The sequence below is a fragment of the Sciurus vulgaris genome (assembly GCF_902686455.1).
Source record: "Sciurus vulgaris genome assembly, chromosome: 19".
Taxonomy (NCBI): Eukaryota; Metazoa; Chordata; class Mammalia; order Rodentia; family Sciuridae; genus Sciurus; species Sciurus vulgaris.
The window spans coordinates 13182007-13200555 of record NC_136480.1 but is presented as its reverse complement, the minus strand read 5'-3'; the positions used below and the strand labels follow the sequence as shown (position 1 = coordinate 13200555).

Here is an 18549-nt window from a genome sequence, read left to right as displayed (position 1 = left end):
ATGATTGTGGGAGGGAAATTCTTTTTTCATACTCAATTTTGTCCCCAGCTATCTTGGTATTCCCTTGAAGAGCAAAGACTGGCATCCTGGAAACTTCAGGTCCCTGACTTTCTGGCCAGCAGGCTTCTCATGTAGATTTCAGTAATGAAAGGTGCTCTGTGGGATTTGGAGCACAGAGGAGGAAGAGAAACCTCTGCATGTTGCTGTGGCCAGGACACAGGTGTGGGCAGAGGACAGCTGAGGAGGAGTTTGCCAGAAGGTTCTGCCTGTTCTCTTGAGAATCATCCATTCTCATTGAAGACAGCTGATATCAGGTGTGCTTTTTTTTTTTTTTTATGATCCTTCCACTTCCTGATTTCTTAAATTCTGCCAGCAGTTTCTCCAAGCTTTGCTCTCTAACCCTTCAAATGCTTGTTTTAAATCCCTTTAATAGTTAAACCCCTGTATTAAATAACTTTCTGCTTGAAATATCTAGACTGGCTTCTAGGCAGAGAATATTGACTAACAATGATTGGAAGAAACTCTATGAGTTTCATTGAGCTGAAAGGAAGCCAGTCTGGCTGGATTGTTGAGAATATGAGAGAAGCACTGTGATACCAGACAGGAACCTGCCAACATCAAGTTAGACACGATACAACCAAATCTACAAATGAATGAAGTCTGGAAAGAGAAGGGAGTAGGTGGCAGGGTATGAGATAAGTTGGAGAGCATGCATTCCATCTAGAGATGATTCAGGATTTCTCAAGGAAAGTAAGAAATCCACATTCTAGTATCAAATCAGCCATGTATAAATTTGGATATATTTTTGATTTTTAAAACAAAATATACTAGCCGAAATCATAGGAATGTCCATTATTTAGGTTGCCAGTTTTTGAACTCTGACATATCAGCCAAGATTTGGGGGATGTTTCCCTTATTTTAAACTTTGTGTTCTGTATCTCTTTTCTTCCTACCATTAATTTTCTCCTAGTCCTTGTCATATCTGCCAGTTTCTCTATTTTGTCATATCAGGTTCCAAATCCCACCAAAAATAACAGAGGGTGAAAGGGGAGGTTGGTATCTAGCATAATAGGATTTGAAGTAAAATACCCCTGTTCTTCTCTGCCGAGTAGCCTTGCTTTGAGGCATGTTTGGAAACTAATTTTAATACCTATTTAACTATTCCTGCATTAAAAGAGGATTTAAGAAGATGCTTCAAGAAAATCTGTACCATAAATGTGACTTGTACCACAGCTAATTCTTAACCTTATAACTGAAGGCCATAACATCATGGAATTTTATTTTGGAGGTGAGAAAATGTTAATATTTTACAATGCTGCTTTTATTGCTGAAAATATTGTGTTAAACTCAACATCCTTAAATGGCAGCTGAAATATTATAGCTCTTAAAAAGGGAAATTTCATGTAATTAAAGAAGACATTTATACCTTTCTGGAGGGGCAGTGAAAAACATCGTGGAAGGAACAGGAACCATGGAGTTAGAAGTCTGGTTTCCACATTGCTTTGCTGTGGACTGGCTATGTGAACACTGGCAAGCTCCTTAGCCTCTCTGAGCTTCTGGAAACTGGGGATAAGGAGAGAGGATTAATGAATTGATTAAGAATTTCCTGAGAGTCCATTCCATTTAGCAATTGCTCCCCATGTGCTTAGTCTGCCCATCTAGAATTTATAGTCTAGCAGGGAAGACAGATGAGAAATAAATTGTAAACAATTACCTTATTATAGTTGGAGAACAAACTGCAGCGTGTGATGAGATTAAAACTCATGGAGAGTGGTTGAGCATGGGAGGCTTCAAAAATTTTTGTGAGTGTGAGAGTTAATGAAAGCTTTCTTGATTAGGTTTGAGAAAAGGTGTCTAAATAGGAGAAAATCTTGAGTGCAAGATGGCAAGGGTTTATTATACTTAGTATTGCTGCTTCACTGATATCTTTTAAAAAATTTAGAGTTATTGCTAGGATAATGATTTAGATATGAGAGATACTATGAACAAATAGGCATGACCTCTTATATTTTGTTCGTATTTTGGTGGTTGCTCCTGAGCAGTTTGGTCCTTACTTCTGTCTACTTGCCCTGGTGATTAATGGGAAATGTTAATGGGACTGATTAAGATGCTCTCATTAAATTCTTAGATGAATTCGAGTGAACACTAATGAATGTACTTCAGTGGAAGTAGTAGAACTCTTCCCCAGACAGCCTAAGCCACAACAGGATGTGTGTTATTGGCTGTATACAGGAATGGTGGTTCAGCCTCAGGACAGCCTGGAAACAGGTATTGGGAAGGCATCAGTTCTTCATCTTCTCTGCACACTCTCCCATCTCTGCTTTGTTCTGTTTTCCTAGCAGAGAGGCTTTCTCTGCTCCTCTGTCTCCAGGTTACAGGAGGTTCCAGCCAACTGCAAGCAGTAATGAACTCATCTCTCCCAGGAGGCGAATCTGATCAGTCCTGCTTGGAGCAGCTATTTCCCAGATCCAATCTGTAAGGGCTAAAAGGGTGCGATCACATGGTACCACCTGACTCCCACCACCTAGAGAATTCTTCTGGAGTTTATTCTTCTCTAAGGATATAGGAATAGCAACCCTGCATTCTTACCAGCAAGGTTGTGAGGTCGAGGTGAAATGGTGTTTTGCCATTGTGGTGTAGTGCCTGGCACCTAGTAAGCTTCAACGAAAGTGAGCTATTATTACTGCTGCTGCTATTCCTCATAGTATTCCCATCTTTGAAGGGATGTTTTTGCTCCAAACCATTGGCATCATTTTAGAAAGTTGAAAGGGATGAAAGAGGCTTATTCAGGAACTAGCTCTTAAGCAAAGTTGGGGGTGTAAGCCTGAATGTGTCCTCATTAGTACAGTATCTACCCGTCTTAGAAACATGGCTCATATAATTAAATTTGTTAGACTTTTTGCTTTATCATTCTCCTGAAGCAAACCAGATGGGAAGAAAGCAAATAAGAAAGCTTATCATTACCAAGGATTAAAAAAAAAAGTACTCTTGCTAGCTTCTTAGATGTTTCTCAACTTCTAATGAACAAAATAGGCATTAATAGTAATATAATTGTTGGTACCAGTTGAAGTTTGCAGTTATTAAAGCAGTAATAAAAGGAAAGTCATAATAGCCATTGCACGATTTTCATACATTTTAATAGGCATTTGCCTCTCCGAGTAATTAAGGCCTTCCCATTAAATTCTCAGATGAATAAGTTAATGCAAATGAACATTTTTAAGTCAATGCACACTGACTGAAAATGTTTTTTGTTTTTTTATTTCTCCTGTTTTGTTAAGTTTTGAGCTGATTGGGAAAACAATTGGAGTTACAAAATCAGTCTTTTATGTTTGAAAATTGTGGGAAAAAACAATCTATGGTATTTCTGTATTAAAAATTAAAAATAGGAAAAATGATCCTGGGCAATTGGACAAAAGTAGTTTTTGTTGTTTTTAGTAACAAGATAGTTGATTTAGGTCCATTCGGCAGACATGCATTAATTCCTGTGTGCTCTCTTTTCGGGGCTATTTCTCTGGCTGCTCTGCTGCTGGGGGCGTCTTGTCCCTAGAGATGTGCATGGCTCCCCCTTACCCTCCCTCAGATTTTTGCTGAAATGCTGGCTCCTTAATGACACTGTAACCACCCTCTTACAAAAACTGCACTCCACGAGGTCAGTGTTCCTGATCTTCTTTTGCTCAATATTTTTCGGTAGGACTTATTAAATTCTAACCTTAGTTAACTCACTTATGTGTATTGTCTGTCCTCATGGTATGTTTTAATCTACTTTCACTGATGTATCTTCAGAGCCTTGAACCATGCCTGGTGCAGAGTAGAACCTCAACAAATTTCTCATGTTACATATTAACATATAAATGTTAGGCATATTCAAGCTAAAAATATTTGAATGTCTGCTTTCATCGTACTAATTTTTTTGACCTTACATTCATCTATTGATCCACCATTCATCCAACACTTATCTTCTGAGCACCTGAAACTTTCCTCTGGAACTTTCTTTGCCTCCAGGGAAAAAAGAGGGTGGAGGAGGAAGGAGGACATCTTTCCTGGCTTTACTGAGCTTTGTGGCAAGAGAGAAACATTTCCTATAAAATGGGATCCAGGCTATTAAAGGAGGGATATTGGATTTTATGGGAGAAGGTAGCCAAAGGTGCCACAGGTAGGCTTCTATGAAGGGAGGCCTGAGTTTTGGGTAAGGGTCACCCCAGAAGAAGTTAATGAGAGAGAATTGGTGGCCGATGTGTGCACAGGCCTAGAGGTAGGGGACATCAGACTGCAGAGTAGGAAGGGGGAGAGCAATGGGAGGGACCGGGGCCGTGTCCTCCATCACTTGTAAGCCCCATTGAGGAGTTTGGACTTATCCTGAGCTTTTCCTGGACTTCAAGCAATGGGGGATACAGTGTAGTTTCCACTGAAGGTCACTGCTCCTCTCTTTATGGTCCATCCTTCTCTTTATGGTCCATCCTTCATCTCTGAGCTCCAATATTAGGGTGATTGTTGATGTCGCACTTGCCTCCAGGAGCTGTCCCTGGATCCCGTCTTAGTGTGTATTTGCTGTCTTTCCCTGCACACAGTTCTTGGATCCCTTCCCTGGTCCTAAAATCCAGGGGAACCCCTTTTTCTGTTTTTATTTTTTTGCGGTGCTGGGGATTGAACCCAGGGCCTCGTGCTTGGGAGGCAAGCACTCTACCACCTGAGCTATCGCTCCAGCCTCTTAGCTTTATTTTATTTATTTATTTTTTGCAGCGCTGAGGATCGAACCCAGTGCCTCACACATGCTAGGCCAGCACTCTACCCCTGAGCCACAGCCCAGCCCCCAGGGGGACCCTTTTGTCCATGCTTTCAGTCCTTTCTTAGAAGGGGCTCTGCCTGACCCATTGGAGGGCAGTCTCTTTGCTTTAGTCAGCTTTTTTGATGCTGTGACTAAAAGACCTGACTAGAAAAATCGTAGAGGAGGAAAATTTATTTTGGGGTTCATGGTTTCAGAGGTCTCAGTTCATAGCCGGCTGGCTCCATTTCTCTGCACTCGAGGTGAGGCAGGACATTATAGTGAAAGAGTGTGGCCGAGGAAGGTGACCCACATGATGATCAGGAAGCAGAGAGAGAGAGGCTCCATTCACGAGACACAAAATACATACCACAAAGGCACGACCCCAACGCCCCCTCCTCCAGCCACAGCCTGCCCGCCTTCAGTTCGCACTGTTATTCCCACCAGGGGATTAGTTGACTGACTGGGTTAAGGCTCTCATAACTCAGCCATTTCTCCTCTAATCCTTCTTGCGTTGTCTCACAAATGAGCTTTTGTGGGGGACAAAACCATAACACTCTTCATAATCATCAGAATTGATTCAGGCGTGTACACACGACCCAGGCCCAGCCCACCAGGGTGACTTCATGCTTCTCCAGCCCCAGTCATTAGTTTAATATGGACAACTTGGTTTAAAATGAACTGTGCATTCACGAGGAGGAAGAGCTCTTTATTTCTGGTTGACTTGAACCTAGGAAGATGGAGGACAGTAGCTGTTGGTAGCCCTCCTCGTACCCCGCGGAGCCCAAGAGTAAAGCTGAGATGAGGAAGAGCAGGATGGCAGTGTGGAAACGCCGCGTGTGACAGTATTGTCTGAGACTTAAATCATGCTTTGCCTAAAGCCAGAAAAAAAAAAAAAATAGCTACAATTTTAAGTAATATGACTTGTATTTTGGCTCCACTTTCCTTTTTGCCTAAGCAATTCAGGTTGGATTTTTCTGGCTTTGCAGCGTTAAACGTCCTTATGTAAACTGCGAGGGATTTCCCAGCTATAGGTTCTCCTGCAGCGGTTTGCTTAAATGGGGTGCCGACACTGCCTGTTGTCTGTCATCGACACCGAAGGCATTCTGTTTCAGGGGAGGGACTTGAATTCCCTCTTGTTCTGTGCAATCCATCATTGCTAACACAAAGAAATGCTCGGTTCTTCATCTCGTGTGTTTTTCTAACACATTCCAAACCCTTTGAATTTTCTCCTGTTCTGTACTTATTCTGTGAGATGATCATTAGAAAAACAATTCCAGATAATATTCATAAATTCTATGAGTTTTCCTTGAACACATGCATCTGAAACAGTACTTTCCCATCCAGAGTAGAAAGATTCAAGCTTGGACAAATTTTAATTGGTTGAATATTGATCAAATTCAAACCTGTTTTTTTTTTTTTTTTTTTTTTTTTCCAGAGGAAGTTAATTATAAGCCATTGTTGCATTTTATTCCATCCAAAAATGAGTACAGTTCATTACTCACTCCTTTGGTATGAAAATGTGGCTGTCGTGTATATATGTCATTTAAGAGTTATTCTGAAACCATCTGCTTAGTCATTGGATCATGTGTACATTCATTCACTCATTCAACAAATGTTTGTTGATTGCCTACCCACAAATCTTGGCACCAGGAACACAGGAAATTGTTTATGATCCCACATTCTTAAGAAGTGAATATGGATTGGATTCCTAGTGCTTGTATTACATTGGGAAATGGAATCCTAATTAAAGTTTTAATCTGTTTAAATCATTGGGTCTATCATAAAGGCATATTGGTCCCCAAACTGTCAATTCCAAGATCTACCTTTAGATAACCTGAATCAGTGGTTGGGGGAGTGAGGCCAGGACTCTGCATTTATACCCAACTTCCGGGGCGTCTGTTCCAGGGGCTTGACTGCTTACACTTTAAGAATAGTGATTTCACAATATTTTTGCTGTATTGGAAATAGGAACATATGAGCAAATGAATAAATGCATCACACCAGAGGACAAACCCTCCCTGTGCAGAATTAAAGATATTCTACACATGGATATTATGACCCCTGTTTATAATTCCAGCTTCATCTTTCATCATGCTTCCAAACAGCCCTTTACCTCAAACACAGAAACTGCCTAGTGTCCAGCCTTACACAACTTCCTTTCTCCCTCTGGAGTATGGAATGCCCAATCACTTCTATCTTTCATCAGAGAATCTGAATCTTAGCCATCACCAAGTGTCTGTCTAGCCAAGTGCTTCTCTGATCTTTGATTGTCATTCAGGGATTGTTAAAACGAGAATCCTGACTCAGTGAGTTTGGACAGGACTTGAGGTTCTGCAATCTTCCAAGCTCCCAGGGGATGGGCCTCGCTTGGAGCAGTAAAGCTCCAGCCTACAGGAAGTTCTCTTCCCAGAACCCTCTGGCCCTGGTCAGTGTCCAGTTCTGTTTCCTGGGATCAGTCACAGTTTCTTTCTCTTCTGAAGGAATTCACATTTACTGTCTGCCTATAAAATGCTCAGTATTTCACAGGCATTATCTCAGTTAATTGTGTCCACCACCCCTGGTTAAATGGTATTATCACCCACATTTTATAGATTAGGAAACAGGTTTTCAGAGATTAGGGACAGTTTAATCAAGATCACGCACAACCTTTTTTTAAATTTTAATTTATTTTTATTGTAAACAAATGGGATACATGTCGTTTCTGTTTGAACATGGAGTAACAGCATACCATTTGCATATTCATACATTCACAAAGGGTAATGATGTTTGATTCATTCTGTTATTTTTCCTCCCCCCACCCCTCCCACCCCTCTTTTCCCTCTATACAGTCCCTCCTTCCTTCATTCTTGCCACAATCTTCTTAAAAGCTCTTGAGGGCATGAGCTTGATTTTCTCTGTCTTTAACTCCAGAACAAGACTGGATGCAGGTGCCTGAACACCATAGGAGTTCAACAATGAACAGTTGGACTCTCAATGAACAGTTGATCCACAGTGAACCCTCCAAATCTAATCCCAGGTGTTTGTGAAGACTCAGAAAATGTTCAGAATTTCATATTAAGCAAAACAGTTTAGGACACAAAATCACCATCAGATCATTCGAATTGTGTGAAAAATATACACTGGACAAAAAGGTTCAAAAGGACATAAAAGCTACTCTGCATATAGTGATTACTCTGAGTACAGAGAGCTGGTAGCATAGGGTTTCTGGTTTTTTTTTTTATTAAAAATCATAAATTTACATAGGGCAGTGTTGTTTGATTCATTCTGTTACTTTTCCCTTCCCCCCACCCCTCCCACCCCTCTTTTCCCTCTATACAGTCCTTCCTTCCTCCATTCTTACCACCCTTCTTATCCCTAACCCTAAACCTAACCCTAACCCTAACGCTAACCCCTCCTACCCCCCATTATATGTCCTCATCCGCTTATCAGCGAGATCATTCATCCTTTAGTTTTTTTTTTTTTTTTTTTTTTTTTTTTTTTTTTTTTTTTTTTTTTTTTTTTTTTTTTTTAGGTAAGGTAAATCAGAAGATAATGTATTGGGATACTTTTGTTCTTGTTTACAATCAAAAAGCCTTATATGATTAGGGATTGACGGGAGTGGGAATGACAAATGTACATTTCAGACCTTCATCACCAATGAAAAAATAAAGCATTTTTATAGACTTAAAACTTGTCATTAGTGCATTTAGATTTTGAAGAAAGAATCAAAATGTAAAATACCTCTACAATAATACAATGTTAATAGAAATTGGCCACATACTGAGGCCATTTTAGTGAGCTACCATTGTTTAAATATAAGAAAAGTAACTTCTTGGTTCAAATTAGTGAAAACTTAAAAAAGATTGTCTTTAGAGAACATTATTTGAGGACAATGCTTTTTCAGACAGATTCTGATATTCAAAATCACTTTATAACATAATTATGAATTAACCTTTAAATTGCATCTTTCTTTTTAAAAAGCCGTCAGATTTCCATTTCTCCGGGAGATATTCTCACCAGTGTGTTGTTCAATTCCACAGGATAAGCTTTCTTCATTATTATTAAGAACTTCATACATAGTAGAGAGATTGCCATTCATTGCTTTATCATCTTTTCGAAAAGACACAGGCAGACTTGCTAGACTAAAGCTGACGTCTTTAAAGGCATGCAATAAGAATATCCCCACAATGATTGTGAAGAAGCCACTCAGAGTCCCAATGATATCATCAGCAGGCATATCTTGCCACTCCTTAAAAAGAATAGCTGAACAAGTTAAAACTGAGGTTGTAAAGAAAACGTAATATATTGGTGTCACGATGGAAGTGTTGAATATGTCCAGGGCTCGGTTTAGGTAATTGATCTGTGTGCTCACACAGACTACGAGGCTCAGCAGCAGAATCCAGGCCAGGGGATGCCGCAGCACAGGCTTTCCAGCCAACAGTTCTTTGATGGCGATGCCCAAGCCCTTCACACAAGAGACTGAAAATGCTCCAATCACAGAGCAGATTGTTATGTATACAAGAATATTTGTCTGTCCGTGGCGAGGTCCCACCACAAAGATTAATATCAAGGACACAATGACCACAAGTGTTGCAAATACTACAAAACCTGGATCACCTAACTTGTGTGACATTTCATTTAAGGTCTCAATCTCCTCTTCCTTTGGAGCATGGATGACCATAACTGTAGACCCTAGAATGCTTAGCAAACATCCAATTTTCCCATGAAGATTAAGTCTTTCATTTAGAAAGTATGAAGACAGAATGGCACTTACGAGGACGCTGAGAGCTCCCAGTGGCGTCACTAGTGTGGCTGGTGCAAAGGCATATGCAGCAAAGTTGGCCACCTCGCCTGCCCCCATTGACAGCAGTCCAGCCCACCACAACCATTCTTTAAGATATGCATGGCCACCTTGACCTGCTCTCATGGAGCCTTTTCTGGCAAGTCGCAGAAGGCCTTTTTTTTTTCAAAATGAAACTCCCTCCTATGAAAATGCTGGAGGTCATAGCCAATCCCAAACCAATATAGAAATCATATTTTCCACGCCCTGGGCTCATTTCGTTTGTCACTTAAGAAGCTCCTGTGAATCACATTGATCACAGAACAGAGAAACTGCTGGTACTGAGGCAGGGGATGCAGTCTTCACATTTATTTTAGCCAGGCATGATGGTACACACCTGTAATCCCAGTTACTTGGGAGGCTGAAGCAGGTTCACAAGTTCAAGGCCAGCATGGGCAATTTAGTGAGACCCTGTATGTAAGTTTAATATGGTCTCTCTTTGGAAAACCAGGGATGATTTATTCATTCTCATTTCCTCGTAAATACAACCCTTTATTCCCATTTAAAGTTTTAAACTTTACTGGCAGAGTACTTCAGCCCCAGCCGGCTCGCGGGCCGCGCGACTTCCCCTCGGCGATTCGGCCCCAGGAACCTTGGCTCACACCCCCACACAGGCCGCTCCCTCCAGCGCTCGCGTGGCCACCGTCGCCGTCCAGTGGGAAGTGCGAGCATCCGGGGCTGCTGCAGTGCAAGCCGCCTCCTCCATACGGGCGCTGAGATAAACCTACCCAGGACGACCTCCAGCCCCGCCGCGGCCGGGACCGAGGGCCACCGCCGAGGAGCCATCCTTTAGTTTTTTGAGATTGGCTTATCTCACTTAGCATGATATCCTCCAATTTCATCCATTTGCCTGTAAATGCCATGCTTTTATCATTCTTCATGGCAGAGTAATATTCCATTGTATATATATATATATATATGTATATATATATATATATGCCACAGTTTCTTTATCCATTCATCAATTGAAAGGCATCTAGGTTGGTTCCATAGTCTGGCTATTGAGAATTGAGCAGCTATGAACATTGATGTGGCTGTATCTCTGTAGTATGCTGATTTTAAGTCCTTTGGGTATAGGCCAAGGAGTGGGATAGCTGGGTGAAATGGTGGTTCCATTCCAAGCTTTCTGAGGAATCTCCACACTGCTTTCCAGAGTGGCTGCACTAATTTGCAACCCAACCAGCAATGTATGAGTGTACCTTTTTCCCCACATCCTCTGCAACACCTATTGTTGCTTGTGTTCTTGATAATCGCCATTCTAATTGGGGTGAGATGGAATCTTAGGGTGGTTTTGATTTGCATTTCTCTTATTACTAGAGATGTTGAACATTTTTTCATATATCTGTTGATTGCTTGTACATCTTTTTCTGTGAAGTGTCTGTTCATTTCCTTAGCCCATTTGTTGATTGGATTATTTGTATTCTTGGTGTAGAGTTTTTTGAGTTCTTTATAGATTCTGGAAATTAGTGCTCTATCTGAAGTATGAGTGGCAAAGATATTCTCCCACTCTGTAGGCTCTCTCTTCACGTTACAAGATCAATGGGTTTCTGTTTTTATGCTTGGTTATTTTCATTTATTTTGGGAGGGGGAATGAGCAGATATTGCTTTTATAACCAACAAAACCAGTAATATAATTAAGTATATTATATTTTAGCAGTGTATTCATACATGCAAGATTTGTCCAGAAAATAACGAAGGCGGCCAAGTCAGGATAGAAAGTGATGGACAGGTGGCCCATGTAGGGGCAGTCACACACATGCATGTGGGGTCAGCTCCTAAGGGGACATCGCTTCGTAGACACTGACTTACAGTTTTTGTTTTAAAGCTCGGGAATGATATTTGTTCTCTCGTTAAAGTTATTTTCATTCAGGTATAGCACACAGACTGAAAGGTTTATGTAGCATAACTACTGTTAAATGGATTTTAATGAACGAAACACGATCAGGGCACTCAGAATCCTCCTTGTGTTCTTCTCTACCATTCCCCTGACCCTCTTTGCCTAGCACCACAAGGGTCAACACCCTCCTGACTCTTACCAGCGTGGGTTAATTTATGGTCTTTACTGTGCTAACCAGTACTCAAATGGTCTGCAGTATTTTTTGTGTCATCTGTTTTACGAGTGTTATGTCCATCGATTTGTCAATTTTACACATTCCTGTAGAATTTCAATTTTCATGGCTTTGTGGTATTCCACTATGAGAATATAATGCTGTTTGTCTTTCCAACTTTTAAAATTCATTCTAATTAGTTATACATGATAGTAGAATGCACTTTGACACATAAATGGAGTATAACTTCTCATTCTTCTGGTTGTACATGATGTAGGATCACACCAGTTATGTAATCATATACACACACAGAGTGGTAGTGTCTGATTCATTCCACTGTCCTTCCTACCTCCAAACCCCCTCCCTTCCCTTCACTACCCTCTGCCTAATCCAAAGTACCTCTGTTCTTCCATGGCCACCCTGGCACCCTGCATACCTTATTATAAATTAGCATCTGCATATCAGAGAAAACAAATGACCTTTGGTTTTGGGGGATTGACTTATTTCACTTAGCATGATATTCTCTAGCTCTATCATTTATGGCAGATGCCATAACTTCATTCTTCTTTAAGGCTGAGTAATAGTCCATTGTGTATATATACCAGAGTTTCTTTATCCATTCATCTGCTGAAGGGCAGGCACCTAGTTTGGTTCCACAGTTCAGCTATTGTGAGTTGAACTGCCATAAATGTTGACATGGCTGTGTCACTTTCAACTCTTGATGGGCATTTGGGTAGTTACAAGATTTTGGTTATAATACTCAATACTTTATAAATATTCTAGTATAGATTTTGGTCAGTGATATTTATTTTAATATGTACTGACAATTGTTTGAAATGACTTCTTGGGAAGGATTTTGGTGACTATCAGTGTCCTAAAACTCCTTAAAGTTTTAAAACCCTTAAAGTTTTAAACTCCTTAAAGCCCTAAGAATTAAGAGCTCCTGAGATTTTAAGACAGTAGCTCTGGGAAAGACCTGAAATGCATATTTCATTTTATTTATTTTAAAATTTTATTTATTTATTTATGTAGTTAGTTAGTTAGTCAGTCAGTTAGTTACTGGTGCCAAGGATTGAACCCTGGGGCACTTAACCACTGAGCCACATCCCCATCCCCCTTTTTTTTTTTTGTAATTTAAAGATATTTTTAAAATTTAGAGACAGGATCTCGCTGAATTTCTTAGGACCTCGCAAAGTTGCTGAGGCTGGTTTTGAACTTGCGACCCTCCTGCCTCTGCCTCCCCAGCTGCTGGGATTACAGGCGTGTGCCACTGTGCCTGGCCAGAATCAGTATTTTAACCAAGTGTTCATTCTGTGTATCACATCTTGAGACCTACCTTTATTTTTTCCCATATTTTAAGCATTAGACACACCTTTATAAAGAGAAAGAATATGAGTCGAGGGAAGCCACGTTTCTAGTCTTGGTTTTTCACTTACCCACCTGGTCTTGGGGACATTTCTTTGACTTCACTAGATCCATCCCCTCTCCCCATAAAAATACCCCCCCAGGTTGTCAACCTCTGGTTCAAAGGAAAGAAAATAAGAGGAAATGCAAACAAAAGGCCTTATTGTTTCCACCCAGAGTCCAACTATGCGGCTAAGAAGAGACAATATGGAATCAGCAATAACACCGTATGTTTAGGGGATGGACTCAGGGTTTTTTCTTCTTTTTATGAAGTTGTAAGTGCACAGAGAGCCTCAGGGTTTTCATTCCAGGCTAGCAAGGGCGCCTTTTGGAAAACGAATGGTGCTCAATGATTGGCCACGGTCCACTGAGTCGGCAGATGGTCATTTTCTGGTTGGACGAGAGTTAAGGAAGAAAGCCCAAAGGTAGACTGAATTAATTTCCTTTCCTGTTCTCTCACTCCATAACAAGGGATAGTACAGGGATTGACTTATCAGAGTAGCTTAATAAATTCTTACTGATCAGTCAATAAATAACGGAGCCCTCTCCCTCCCAGTATCCTGTCCTCCATCCTTGTGAACCTCCTCTTAGGGTTCTGAGTACTCCACGATCTTTCCATCCCCAGGACTTTTGTCCGCTCTGCATCCTTTACCTGAGACTATTCTCTTCTGTGCCCAGCAAGCACCTACTTCATGCTTATGTATACTTTGGGCTTAACTTAAGGATCTCTTCCCAATGGAGGGTTTCCCTGGCGTTTTCGATTCTGAGGGATCTCTAGTCATGTAATCTCTGCTGGACCTCAATGTATTCACTAATGTACCGTTGACTCCTCATAGCTGATTTACCATGAGACTGTCAACTCCCCAAGGGCAAAGACGAAACTTGTCTTCACTGACTATAGTACTCTCAACTCCAAGACTAGAATGGTCAGTAATAAGGGTCTCAGTGTGCGTGTGTGTGTGTTTGGTTTTGTTTCCTCTCTTTAAAAAGCCAAGCAAACAAACAAAAAAACAAAAAACCAAACTAGACTCTGGGTAACTATTGCTGAAGATCCCCCAAATCATCAGTACTTCAAAATTTCAGCTGGCTCTATGCTTACATGTCATGCTAAAAAGACATTTGCTCTGTATCCTAAAACTTTAAAGACGCCTTCAGAATTATTTAAAAGCTCCCAAGTGTTTGGGAGATTTTGCTATTTGCTTTTGACACCTCACGGTCTTCCTGTTTTCTTTGTGCAATCAGAAGAGAGGAGGCTTCTGTTCGTGTTGATTGCAAAGTGTTCAGAGGGTGTCCTTGCAAGTAAATTTCGCCTTTCATCAGTGTTTCAGAACTCTTCCTCTGAAGAAAAAGGATTAGAACTGGCATGCCACTTAAGGCAGAGCGACTCAAGTTAGGTCAGGAGCTCTCTGACTGAGCCAAGAATACACATGGTCTTGTGTTTGAGTTCAGGATCACTGTTGAGATCACAGCAAGAATGGAAATGATGTTTGGAGGTGAGAGTCAAAGCCGGCCTTGTTTGTTTCGCCTGTGCCATTTCTACTGCCACCCAGCCTTTGCCCTTTCTGCCAACTGAGGCTTGGCAGAGATGGGACCTATTAGAAAGGGGCCCTGGGTCATCTGTCAGTCATCCATATGCCTATGTGCTTAAAAAAAAAAAAAAAAGGCCCTTATAGAGTTACATTTCCAAGTTTTTGAGTTTGGAAGAGGCATTATGTTTATTTCAGAATTTCTTGAGGCATCAAATTTGTGCAAGGCACCGTGGAGGAAAAAGGCCAAAATTGCTGTAACATCCAAAGAGGACATTTTGGCATTTTGTTGGACCTTGGATGTTTGGGTTGAGAAGGTGTATAAAAGCATCCAGTCTTGAAATTGGAGAATATCATGCTAAGTGAGATAAGCCAATCTCAAAAAACCAAAGGACGAATGATCTCGCTGATAAGCAGATGATGACACATAATGGGGGGTGTGCAGGGGGGCAAGAATGGAGGAAGGAGGGACTGTATAGAGGGAAAAGAGGGGTGGTAGGGGTAGGGAGGAAGGAAAAAATAACAATGAATGAAACACCATTACCCTATGTAAATGTACGATTACACAAATGGTATGCCTTTACTTCATGTACAACCAGAGAAACAACATGTATCCCATTTGTTTACCAAAAAACAAACAAACAAAAAAAGCATTCAGTCTTGCACTGTCTGCTATGCATAAAAGCATTCAGTCTTGCACTGTCTGCTATGCATCTACCTTCTTTCTTGTTCATTGCCCTAGTGACCAGCTGCTCAGACCCTGGAGTTAGATTGCTTGAGTTTCAGTCTTAAAATCATTTGCTACTAATGGGCGGGAGTGGTAGCTCAGTGGTAGAGCCCTTGCCTAACATGTGTGAGGCACTGGGTTTGATTCTCAGTGTCACATATAAATAAAATAAAGATCCATTGACAAATAAAAAAAATTTAATAAAAATAAATCACTTGCTGCTGAATTTGTGCAATGAGTCAAGGTTTTGCACAGTTCTTAGTCTCATTTTGCACATCTCTAAGAAGGCTATAGTAATGCAAAATATCTTGGGTGTTTGTGAGGATTAAATGAGATAATGGATGTAAATGACTTAAAGGTTATAGCTTGGCATAACTGTAGCAAAGAGGAAATAAAATCCATGTAAGAAGGGACAAAGGATATGAATAGATAGTTTTTCCTAAGAAGACATACAAATGACCCACAGGTATATCCAAAAGTGCCCAGTATCACTAATTATCAGGGAAATGCAAATCAAAGCCACAATGATATATCCCCTCACACCTGTTAAGATCAGTTTAATTAAAAATGGAAAGATTTGCCTGGCCCAGTGGTGCACACCTGTAATCCCAGCAGCTGGGGAGACTAAGACAGGGGGATGGCAATTTCAAAGCCAGCCTCCTCATCTTAGTGAGGCCCAAGCAACTTAGCAAGACCTTGATACAAGATGGAACATAAAAAGGGATGGGGATGTGGCTCAGCGATTAAGTGCCCTTAGGTTCAATCCCTGGCACCAAAAAAAAAAAAAAAAAAAAAGTATTGATAAGGATATACAAAAAAGGAAACCCTTATCTGTTGTTTTTGGGAATGCACATTAGTGCAGCCCCTATGGAAAACAGTATGAATGATCCTCAGATTTTTAAAAATCCTGCCTTTCCATTATTGGGCATATATCCAAAGGAATTGACATCAGTATTTTAATGAGATATTTGCATTCCTATATCTGTTGCAGCTGCAGTATATTCACAATAAACAACCTAAGTATCTGTTGATGAATTAATTGACAAAACTGTGTGTGTGTGTGTGTGTGTGTGTGTGTGAGAGATAGAGAGAGAGAGAGGAAGGGAGAGGTGAGGGATTGGTTGACTCAGGCTTAAAAAAGAAAGAAATCCTGATATTTATGATAACGGGGGTGAATCTGGAAGGTAAGTTAAATAAGGCATGGACAAATACTGTATGATTTCACTTATCTATTAGACAAAAAAAAAAAAAAAAATGGAACCCACAGAAAAAGAGAATGGAGTGGTGGTTACCAGTTGTTGGTTGTGGGGGAATTGGGAGCTGCTGGCCACAAATGAGTAAGTTCTGGACCTCATGCACAACATAGTGAAGACAACAGTAATGTACTGAGTTGTTGAAATTTGCTAGCAAAGTGGATCTGAAGTAGCCTCACTGTGCACCCCCAAAGATACCCAGGTGAGGCGAGAGAGTTTGAATTAGCTATTATGGGAACCGTTTTACAGGGTAGGCATGTGCCTACACATCACAGTGCATGCCTTGGATATATATGCTTTATGTCAGTCACATTGAAGTGACTCTGAAAAAATATGTCAGAGGAGAGACATCTGGAGATAAAAGATTCTGGGGAAACGAGGTGATGAGGGTGATGGAGGACATTCCTGGGAAGAGGAAGGAACTTGGGAAAGCCATTCTATTCTTGGCAATGAGGAAAATAAGGAATCAAAGGAAGCACTAGCAGGCGGCATCTGGGTTTTCAGATTTGAATTGGGGACCTCACAATTTGGAAAAAAAAATATGTGAGATAGTTGGCATTAAGAACGCTGACTTTTTTAGAAATCGAAGTTCTTTTCTCACTGTTTTCCTTGTAAATTCCCTCTTATTTTCAGTGTTCTCTCTGTATTCTTTCTTCCTCTACTGTCACCCTCACCCCCAGACTCACCTTTTGTCCCCCACTGGTTGGGACAGTATGCACACGTCTTCCTTCTCAGGTTCCAGGAGTTAATTCAGGGCTGTGGGGACTCCGGATCTCGCAGCTTCCACCCTGAATCTCTGCATTGCTTTACGTGTTGAGTTTCTAAGTCAGATTTTGTTTGGAAAGATGGTGCTGGGACAGGTTAATATTATGGCCTTAAGGCACTAAGTCATACTTCATTTCTCATTTTTTATACCATTTCATAAATAGTAAAACAGATTTGAGTAGGCCCTTTTCAGATTAATTCGTATCTGTGAATTTCAAACTTTTTTTTTTTTTTTCCCAATTGCTGCCTGGCTCCCTTAGTTCTCTTTTTCATTGTGCTGCTTACCGATGGTACTATTTGACGCTCTTTCTTGTTGGGGGAATGTGGCAGATTGTTGTTTTGTGATCTTTCTCCAAACTGGATAAGTCAGAATGGCACTTTTGAATCTCACTTTTTTTTTTTTTTGGGCTACCGGGGGTTGAATTCAGGGGCACTGTACCACAGAGCTACATCCCCAGACCTTTTTTATTTTTTATTTGGAGACAGGTTTGTGCTAACTTGCTGAGGTTGGCCTTGAGCTTGTCATTCTCCTGAGTAGCTAGGATCACAGGTGTACACCACCATGCCTGGCTTGAGTCTCACTTTTACACAGACATATCTGACTAGTGTAATGAAGCATTATACATCGATGGCATATAAGGTTGAAACAGAATGGTATGTATATTGAAAGGATTTTCCCACACATTGCATAAAAGACACATTCTGTAAGGCAGGAGTGTTAGTGTTTCCTTCCTTTGCTAGGGAGGAGGTGAATCAACTCGTCCACATCAGAGAGGAAATAGAGTTATAAAGAAGAGGAGGAAGCAGTAATTCAGTATTTATTAGATTGCATAATTCTATAGTTGAATGGTAACTGTATTATTCTCTTGCCTGCTCCACTGGTTCTGATGGTTTGGCAGGAGAAGGGGACCCAAGTACAAAGAGTATGATTCATACTTGAGATGACTCCTCCTCCTCCTCCCCCTCGCCCCCTCCTCCTTCTCCTCCTCCTGTTGTTGAGGGGCACAACTTAAGAACAGACTGATCAGCACTGAGAGGTCCAAATTTGAGAGTCTATTGGCTGGCTGACTGTCTCACACAACGCCCAAAATGGCTATTGGGAGAATAGCTCTGACCATAGGGTTGCAGGGGTTTTTATACCTTAAGTCAGTACATCAATCATAAGTGGCTGTTGCTTTGATTCTAAACTACAAACCAACATCTTGAGATCTAAAATCATAAACAAAAGGGGAAGTGGGTCAA

The 18549-nt window shown here is 40.9% G+C and overlaps 1 protein-coding gene across 1 annotated transcript; it reads right to left on the bottom strand.

Moving 5' to 3' along the window:
- Positions 1 to 8397: 8397 nt before the first annotated feature.
- On the bottom strand, positions 8398 to 9882 carry LOC306650543 (magnesium transporter NIPA2-like). The gene is given in 2 exon segments (XM_079122573.1): positions 8398 to 9710; positions 9712 to 9882. Coding segments are annotated over 2 exon segments (1083 nt in total). The 5' UTR covers positions 9802 to 9882; the 3' UTR covers positions 8398 to 8717.
- Positions 9883 to 18549: the final 8667 nt, after the last annotated feature.